General features: G+C 40.3%; 1 protein-coding gene across 1 annotated transcript in view; it reads right to left on the bottom strand.

Annotated features, from left to right (window-relative positions):
• The window catches only part of CNRIP1 (cannabinoid receptor interacting protein 1), a 26,842-nt gene extending 22,795 nt beyond the window's left edge, over positions 1-4,047 (bottom strand). Inside the window, exons 1-2 of the mRNA XM_008058004.1 lie at positions 4,021-4,047; positions 49-414 (exon numbers count right to left, since the gene is read on the bottom strand). Of these exons, the coding sequence (XP_008056195.1) occupies positions 49-414; positions 4,021-4,047 (393 nt within the window). The remainder of the gene's footprint in view (positions 1-48; positions 415-4,020) is intronic.
• Positions 4,048-10,241: the final 6,194 nt, after the last annotated feature.

Here is a 10,241-nt window from a genome sequence, read left to right as displayed (position 1 = left end):
CCTCCGCGCAGATTGCTGGGGGCGAGGGAGTTAATCCTGTTTACGCACCACAATCCCCTTCTGCTGGGGAAGCGGACTTGCAGGCTCCTCCTCGAAGAGCCCCGGGCGGGAGGAGGAGAGGAGGTTTGGGAGGCTCTGGGAAGGCGCTGCGAGCCAGCGACCTCCGCACGCGGGAGCGAGATCCCCCGCGATCCGGATAGCGCCTAGGCCAACCAAGGGATGTGGACTCTTGCTCGAGGATCCGACCCCAGCCAGGCGGGAGAGGGCTGAGAGGGCACAGGGAGACGGGAAGCGGGCCAGGAAACCGCTGGCTGGTGATTTAAATTTCAGGAAATAGGAGTCTTTCCAAAACTTAGGGGAAATGGCCGAGGGAAGGCGCACTTCCATCCAAAGTGGACTGTGGGCCACGCTGGGCTGGGAATGGACGCAAGATGAAGCAATAAAAGCTCCATTCAAGGAGCTACACCCTGTGGGTGTGCGTTTCCACCAGACATGTCCTTGTCTCGGAAATGACAGTGGGTAACGAATCACGTATATTGACTCAAATCTGGAAGGATGAGCTATTAACTATGTAGCAGGCAACCGGGCAGGTGCCTAAGGCATGCTGGTGACAATGGCCGGGTCAAAGGGTTTTTGGCAGGACGTCTCAGGCGACCCCGCAGAGTTTAGATTTGCATGTTAAGCGCGATCAATTTCCTGGCCCAGGTCGGTTGACAGCGGGTGGTGTTTTGAAGTAAGGGGAGACTCTGGCTGTGCTGGGAATGGCTGCCGAGAGCGGAGAGTGAGCACCTGCTTCAGCACCACCTAGGTGGATAGTGCCGGAGCCCGTGAGCACACCTGGGAATGAAGACGTGGGTTAGTGAGAACAAGTGGTCAGGGATGGGTTTGTTTGGTAGTTTGCGTCCACTCAAGTCAGACTGATTTTCTTTATCAATAATAAACCATATATATTATATATGTCATATGAGTCTTTAAACAAAAGTAGAGATGGGGGTCTCCCTGTATTGTCCAAGCTGGTCTTGAACTCCTGCCTCAAGTGATCCTCCCACCTCAACCTCCCGAGTAGCTGGGATTACAGACGTGAACCACCACGCTTGACCTGTCACATGGGTCTTCCTTGCAACAGTGATTGCAAAAATCAGAACAAAACGTAAACAGAATGTCAACCAATAAAGAAGTGGTTGAATAAACTCTAATATACTTATACTAGAGACTGTTATGCAACTATTAAAATCATAAAGTATATGTTGCATTGGCAAACACATATGGTAAAACTGTTATTGATAAAAGCAAAGTGACTGGGAAACTGAAAGAGAGAGAGCAAACATTTTGTCTGTTTCATTCATTAGTGTATCCCCAGCAAGCACAGAACAGTGCCTGGCACATAGTAGATGCTCCAAAAATATTTGTTGAATTGAAATACTGTCTTTGTCTTAAACATATTCTTATGTAAATTCTTTCACATTTAAAAAATTAATCAGATCCATATTTACCTGAAAAGATGTAAAGAAAAAATATTTTATTGCAAGTAGTATCTATAGTATTTTAAATCAATGAAAAATGCAAAACAATATAAATTTGCATACGTTTTTTATTAGTACTTAAAAAAGAACGGGAAGGTACACAGTTAACTTAATGTTGATTACTCTGGTGGATGTGTAGTGGAAAGAGGATGAAATCATTTGAAATTTTTTTAAAGCCTTAAATGTCACCTCCCCCTACCCCCAATCTTTTGTTCAGCAATCCCACAATCGCAAGTCAATTTCCACTGGTGTATTGACAAGAGCATTGTACTTGGAGTACAATGACTCCTGTTTAAAATCTGGCTCTAGTGTGGCATTCTGGCACACTTATAGTCCCAGCTATCAGGGAGGCTGAGGTGGGAGAATCACTTGAGCTCAGGAGTTTTGCAGCCAGCCTGGGCAACATAGCATGAGTCCCTCATCTCGAATATAAACCTATACATAAAATCTGGCTCTGCCACTTATTAGTTTCTTTTTTCCCCCAGATAACCTTAGGCTTTTATTATTACTTTTTCTTTATTTCAATAGCTTTGGGGAGTACACATAGTTTTTGGTTACATGGTTTCATTTCATGGTGGCAAAGAAGTCTGGACTTTAAGTGTACTCACCACTCTTACCTGTGCACATTGTACCTAATAGGTGATTTTTCATCTCTCCACTCTTCTCCTCTCTCCGTTCTGAGTCTTCAATGTCCGTTATCCCATTTTCTGTGCCTTGGCAGAGCCTTAGTTTAGCTCCTACTTAGTTTCTTTATGCGAAGCACGTAGTATCTTTGTGTTTCAATTTTCATTATTTGCACAATGGGGATTAAAATACCTCCTTCCTGATGTTGTGAGAATTAGATGAGAAACGGAAACTGTTTTACAGAATTACTTTTCATATATGAGATGTTACTAATACTGGCCACTATCCATTAGGAATAACCTTTTCAGGACTATAAAATGTAATGTCTTAAAATGAACCAGTAAATGTTAAAGTAATTGGAGCATTTCTAATCACTGCTACATATGTGCAAAAAATATGAGTATGGAGTCTAATGGATCTGTGTTTGTGTTACCAGATCTGTAGATTACGAGCTGGGTGACTTTGAGCAAGCTGTTTTAGCTCTTGGAGCCCCAGTCTTTTCATTTGTAAAATGATGATGGTGACATATGTGGTGCTTATAGAAACAAATGAGGCTCTATAAAACACACAAGAGTATCAGTCACACATAGACACTCAAGAAATTGTAGCTGTTTTTGTTCATTTAAAAATATATCTCCTGTAGATTTTTAAGGTCTCCAGTGTTTTCGGTTTTATTGTCGTTTTCACTAGTTATTACCTCAAATTGTGACTTTAAACATGGTCTATGAACTGGACAACCATTCTTTTGGAAATTGGGAAACTGAGCCCAGGTGAATGATGGACTTAGCTATCATTCAGAGGAATCAGGTGCTATGGTCGGAATGTTTGTGTTCCCCCAAAATGCATATGTTGAAACCTAAGCCCCAGTGCAATAGGATTAAGAGATGGAGGAGCATCAGGAGGTCAAGGCTGCAGTGAGCCATGATCATGCCCCTGCACTCCTGCCTGGGCAATGGAGCTAGACCCAGTCTCTTAAAAAAAAAAAACAAAACATGATTAGGTAACGAGGACTCTGCCTTTATGAATGGGATTAGTGCCCTAATAAAGGAGGCCTGAGGGAGCTTGTTTGACCCTTTCTACCATGTAAGGGCACAGCAAGAAGTTGTCATCTATGAAGCAGAAAGCAAGCCCTCACTGGATATTGAACATTGCTGACAGCAGCAGACAGCAGACACTCTTGCTGCTGTCCTGCCTGTTGTGCCCTTCACAATGTTATCTTCTCTTTAACAAATCTACCTTTCTTAATTCAAATAAACAACAACAACAACAACAAAGAAAATTGCTGACGCCTTGATTTGGACTTCCAAGCCAGCCTCCAGATCTGTCAACAATGAATTTCTATTGTTTAAAATTATCCAGTCTAAAGAATTTGTTATCAGCAACCTGAATGAGTGAAAACATGCTAGCAACAATTCAGGTTCACCGTTCCAGTCTCTGGCTGAATTCATATTATAGAGTTCAAAAAGCAATAAGTATTATGACATGGGACATAATTATGGATATCTGTGTGTGTATATGAAAAAGAAAGTACTGTAGTTAAGAGTGGCTGTGGTTGGATTAGACAGACACACGTAATTCTAACACACTTTACGTACTTTAGACACACACGTAATTCTAACACACTTAACTACATACTTCCTTTTTTATTCATGTCTATGTTCAGGTACATTTTAACATCTGCAAGAATTATTATCTTAATTTTTAAATCAGTGTCAATGATTTATTCCCTTCTCTGGCCTCATGATGTCTTTGCATTAGAAATCTCAATTAGTATGCTTTATATTTATACTAAGGCGTCCTCTCCTGATTAGATTTGCTAGACTTGAAGACAAAGCCATCTTCCTGGACCAGTTCTGAGGAACCCAGGTCCTACCTTGGGCCCAAAGGATTCTGTAGTCATGGCGATGAGTAATTGACTTCCTGCTAGGCTCTTGGGGACCTGGTTAGCTCCCCATAGTCACAGCACTGTTAGAATTTGCTCCTTGGCTCAGAGATGGTGATCCTAACATTAGTTTTGTTTGCATTTGTTCTGAACCAGTTTAGCATAGCAATTTATGTTGCTAATAAAACTTTTTCTGTTTCCTGGCCTAGATGTCATCTCTGAACAACCAGGACCATTTCACTCACTTTTTATCAACAAATGTAAAAAAATACTCAATTTAAGCTAGATTCCATAAAGATGATTTTCTACTCTTTCTGTTCTTAACAACTTGTGTGAGGCTGCATGGTTAGAAGTCCATGAGAAAACAACAACAGCAACAACAACAAATCCTTATATTAGCTACAGATCTCTGTGTTAAACACTATTGCCACACAGATACTCCTAATTTTACATCTCCAGGTTCAAACATTTTTCTAAGATCTAGATTCAGATAAGCAACTCCTGACAGGACATCTCCACTTAGGTGTCTAATAGGTATCCCAATATTAGCATTGGTAAAAGTGAATTCTGAAAAATTTTTTTAACCTCAAACTCACTGTCCTTGAGAATTTCTGATCTCAGTAAAAGACACCACCGTTTACCCAGTTGCACAGATTAAAAAATATTCTTGATTCCTCTCTTTGACTCTTAGCATCCAATTCATCAAGAAGTCCTATCAGTTCTTCACAATAAATGCTGTTTCTGGTCACTTCTCACCGTCTCTACTGTTAGACCACTGTCACCCCTCACACAGAATCCTGCCCATGGCATCCTGATGTCTTGGGCTTCCACAATTTCCTCATACAGTCTGTTGTAAATGTCCCCTCTCCTGCATCACACTCCATGCCCTCAGCTTCTCTGTTTTCTTCAGAGCACTTATCATCCACTGTAATTCTAAATAAACTTGCTTACTTGAATACTGTTCCTCTCACCAGCACATAAACTTAACCTTTAGGAAGAGATTCTACTCTGTTTATAACTATATTCCCAGTATTTAGAACTGAGCCTAGCATATAGGGGTGCTTAATATTGGTTGAATGAATGGATAGAAAACTTAATTCTTCAAAATTATTTGTCATTCTTCTCTTTCATCAAGGTCCAAGCCAAGTCCTGCTTTCTCCTTGAAGCCATTGCTGAATAGCCCAGCTTTCACCAGTACTCACTGCCTTTGAAGTCCTATCGCAGTTATGGTGTAGTTAACTTTCAATTAATGGAAATATTGAGGGTCATAGAGGGCTGAAAGAAGAGAAGGTAGCCATGGACAATCTAAATTCACGGTAAAAATAGTTAGTCTGTAGTTCTGGCGACTTGGAAGGCTAAGGCAGAAGGTTCACCTGAGCCCAGCAGGTCGATGCTGGGGTAATTGTGAGCAGGCATATGCATGCCACTGCACTCCAACCTGGGTGATGGAGTGTGAGACTTCAACTCAAAAAAAAAAAAAAAAGCGTTAGTAAAAATTCAATACAAAATGAATGTAATATTTATAACATACCCAATATTTTAGGACATATTTTCCCCTCTATAGATTCCTTTGAAAGGTAAATGTGATACAACTACTTTTAGGGACACAGACTGTCGCACAAATTGCCCAACCAAAAAACAGCAAAGTTCTTCTTTGTTTTCATATAATACAGTAAAGCCCATGACATGTTTATCAATGAAAAAAACTATCTTTTCTAGAGTTCTTTATTTTCCAGCCATAGTCTGGAAGTAAAAATCCCAATTTTACTTTTGCTCTGAGTCCCCCATCCCATCATTTTTGTTTTCATGCTGAGCAATCTCACAAAGCTACCATTTTTCAGTAATTACAAACAAGGTTTTCATTAGTCATTGCCATTTTCTTCCATGTGGTCTCCGAAAACCCAGTGATATTATATGAATATATACCAATCAAAATAACACATTGAAGTTATCTTCTGTTCTCAAGCCTGCAAATATTTGTTTAGTACAGTTCAAACCAAACAATGACCATTCACAGAGTCTTTTGTGATGGACCCAAATCGTAACCACTTTTCTCTTCTTAGAAAAACAGTTTTTTTCATGACTCTTCTTTTTTCTACGCTGTTAAATGCAAGGATCCAAGTTGCTTAACATTTACCCCCTCTTGCCTTTTTTCTAATTGTTAAAATATTTTCTTCAATGTCAAGGTGCTAACATTTCGATTGCTAAGGTTATCTTAATTGCACTTAAACTTTTATATGTTCAACAACAGTGTATAACTCAGATTTCTACAGAACAGAATGTCAGGCTGTGGCATAATATTATAAATTGTCTCTGATATGGTATTAACTAATAGATATTTTATATTTTTTCACAAATGGAATATTGCTTTTAAATTGCACTTATATTGCAAATGAGTTAATATACTGCCAGATAATTGGAAATTGGTTACTATAATAGTTATATTTGTATACTATCTTATATGATTCTCTAATCTTTTTCTTCTTCATATGTCTTATGTTTCAATCAGACCATAATTTCCTCTTCTTTTATTTACATCACAATACCTAGTAGTACAGCTGAATTAATCAGGATTCTTTTGCAAGTGTAAAAATTCAATTGCATCTAGCTTGGGAAAGATTACCTGGGTATACTAGGTGGCAAAAGGAAGAGTTGATGAAGCAATGCATATGAGATGGAAAGGATCTGGGCCTCAAGACTAGAGAGGGAGAATCATTCCAAAAGCAGAGCACTGTTTTCCAAAGAAGGGACCATTGAAGTTTCTGAAAAGGCAAAAGAAAAATAAAAACAATAATAAATGACAGGGATGGATTTTGAGCCAAGATGGTCCAACTCCAGTGCCCGAGCTCTGAGCACAGTGCTTAACAAACCTACCATCACTGATAACCCTTTATCATACTAGTCAAATAACGTAACCCTTTTAAAGAAAACATAGCTATGGAGTTGAAAGAAGATGAAGATTTTTAATGATCTTTTGAAGTTTGTTCTATCCCTAGAGTTCTGTGATTAACTAAGAAGCAAACTCAATAAGGGAAGTTAGGCATCTGGACATTTTCTGCTTCCCACCCCCAACCTCTCCTTCCATCATCCCACACACTTCGCCACATACTCAGATGCCTGAAGGCCCCTCACACTCAGAGAGAATGTAAAATCACTTTTCTAAGTGCACATAAGGTATTCGTGGGCATTAGGAAATTCTAATGCCCTTAAATCACAAAATACAATGAGATGATTTCCTGCTAGTGTTGACTGGCCTGGCTCCAAGCTTCTGTCAGGATCATGTGATTGGCTTTGGCAGAGTGACCATTATTTTCTTGCGTTTCCTGCCTTATGTTTTACAAAATGTCATTCTTGAATAATCACAGGACCTGTAATGCTGACAAGTAAGAAGTAATCAACAGTGGAATAGATTGTGCACTCTGGGGAAAAATCAGATGACTGATTGAAAAAACAAAGCACAATTCCCAAAGATCACATTGTCACTTAACTTACAATTTACTGCTTGAAAAGATACTGAAAAGTGTGAAGGAGGAGAGTATACGAAATTACATATGCAGGTTGGGAAGCAGCAAATACACTTTGTTTTTCTTGAAGGGAAAAGATGCTAGTAAATTGCTAGGTTCAGAAAACCTGACCAGTGTTTTATGGAAAATAATGTGCAGGGAATTTCCCCGTCTTCCGTTACTAGTTCCATATGTGACACACAGACATTCCAAAGACTGGAATTAAGTCTCAGGTTGAGAAAGTATCTGAAACAGCAGAATTCATAGACTGGACACCCACACAATGGATTGTTATGAGTCAGAGCAGAAGGGTATTCAAATTGCAGATTCAGGGGGGTTAGAGTTAGGAACCCAACAGATCTTGTTCTTCTTTTTTTTTTTTTTTTTTTGAGTTTGAGTCTCACTCTGTCGCCCAGACTGGAGTGCAGTGGCCGCTTCCAGCCACCTCAGCCTCGACCTGCTAGGCTCTGGTGATCCTTCTGCCTCAGCCTTCCAAGTAGCTGGAACTACAGGCACGCACTACCACACCTGGCTAATTTTTGATTTATTGTAGAGATGAGGTCTCGCCAAGTTGCCCAGGCGGGTCTCGAACCCATGGGCTCAGGCAATCTGTGGCAGGATACGGCAAATGCTCAAATATATTTCTTGTATGATTGAGTGAATAAACACAGAAACACGTAGCTGATTCGGGATCAGCAATTGACCTCACCTGGGCTGCCCCTAGCCCAGTGGCAAGAAGGAGGGGTTGATAGCAGTTAAAAGATATTTCCTTTTGAAAGGCAAGTTGCAGCTTTAAAGACCACCCTGCATCTAGGCAGGTTTTGTTTAAGAAAGGCCAAATGGCCTGGAGACTGGCTATTTCATAGAAATGGAAAAGAGTCTTATCTAAAACCCCCCTTCTGAAGTTGACAGTTTACAAGCCTGCAGTTCCTGGAAACCATTTGTTCTTTGAAAAAAAATCTGATTTTGCTGAATACAACCTTGTAAGATTCCAAAGGAAATACGTAATCACTCAACACAACCCCCTCCCTTACCTAAATGAGGGAATAAGACCCCAGGTCACCGGTTCTTGGGCGCTTGGTCTGGACGCATTAGTTCCATTGAGCCCTCTGTGCTAGCCAGCGTAATAAAGTGCCACTTCCTATAATAGTCTCAGTGTCACGGTCTCTCTATTTTTCCTCACTACACATCCACTTACCTCAGCCTCCCAAAGGCTTGGGATTACGGGCTGAGCCACCGAGCCCGGCTTAGATCTTGTTCTAACCTGGGCACTTTATTACTTATACAGGGATGCATTAAAAAATGACCCCATAGTTTAACAGCTTAAAACACATTTGTTACCCTAAAGTTTCTGGATGTTCAGGAGTCCAGGTGAGTTCAGTTGGATGACTTGGGTTCAGGGTCTTTTATTCAAGCTGTCAATTGGGGCGGCAGTCTTCTGAAGGCTTTATTGGGGTTGGTGGATCTGCTTCCAAGTTCACTCACAAAGGTATTGACAGGTCTTGGTTTCTCTCTGGCTGTTGGCTGGAAGCTTCAGTCTCATGCCATGCGGAGATTCAAGAAAGAGAAGAAAAGCATGCACTAAAGACAGAAATTGTAGTCTTTATAACCTCATCTCATCTCAGAAGGGGTGATAATACATTTTTCCTTTATTGAAGGTTGGTTACTATGGGAATAAAAAGCATTTATTAAGACTTTTCTCCTAGGAAATGTCAGATCAAATATAAAAATCTTCCTGATGAGAAAGTTCAAACGAAATAAACATGTTTTGGTATGAGTAAATAGTGTGTGTGTGTGTGTGTGTGTGTGTGTGTGTGTGTGTGTGTGTGTGTGATCACTGCTTTAAAAATATTTAAAACAGGGATGGGCAAACTATAGCTCTTGGGCCAAATCTGACTCTGCCTATTCTTATATGGCTCATGAACTAAGAATGGTTTTTATATTTTTTAAATGGCTGGAAAGAAATCAAACTATAACTATATTCTTTGACATGTGAAAACTACATGATTCAAATTTCAATGTCCATATTGAAGTTTTATGGGAATGCAGCCATACTCATTTATTTAGACATTGCCTGTGACTTCTCTTGCACTAAAACAGCAGGGCTAAGCAATTGTAGCAGAGACTGTATGACCTGAAAAAGTCTAAAATATTTACTATTTGACTCTTTACATTAAAAATTTGCCAGTCTATGATTTAAAAGAACATTTAAATGAGACCGAGATGAGAGGATTGCCTGAGCTGAGTTCGAGACCAGCCTGGGCAACTTGGTGAGACCTCATCTCTACAATAAATAGAAAATTAGCCAGGCATGGTAGCGCGTGCCTGTAGTTCTGGCTACTTGGAAGGCTGAGGTAGAAGTATTGCTGAGCCCAGCAGGTCGACACTGGGGTGGCCGTGAGTGTGCCACTATACTCCAGCCTCTGTGACAGAGTGAGACTTCAACTCCAAAAAAAAAAAAAAGAGCAGAGCATTTAAAATAATGTCTTTGTTACTTATAAATGATAAAATAATTACAAACTTTTTTTTAATTTGAGTTGGAGTCTCACTGTTGCCCAGACTGGAGTGCAGTGGCCGCTCCCGGCCACCGCAGCCTCCACCTGCTGGGCTCCGGCGATCCTTCCGCCTCAGCCTTCCAAGTAGCCGGAATTACTGGCATGTGCTACCACGCCCGGCTAATTTTTTTTTTATTTATTGTAGAGTTGAGGT

The sequence above is a fragment of the Carlito syrichta genome, unplaced genomic scaffold, assembly GCF_000164805.1.
Source record: "Carlito syrichta isolate Samal-C Ts95f unplaced genomic scaffold, Tarsius_syrichta-2.0.1 Scaffold88978, whole genome shotgun sequence".
In the NCBI taxonomy this organism is placed as follows: Eukaryota; Metazoa; Chordata; class Mammalia; order Primates; family Tarsiidae; genus Carlito; species Carlito syrichta.
Note: the sequence above shows the minus strand (reverse complement) of the source record. Positions and strands in the feature narration are given on the sequence as shown.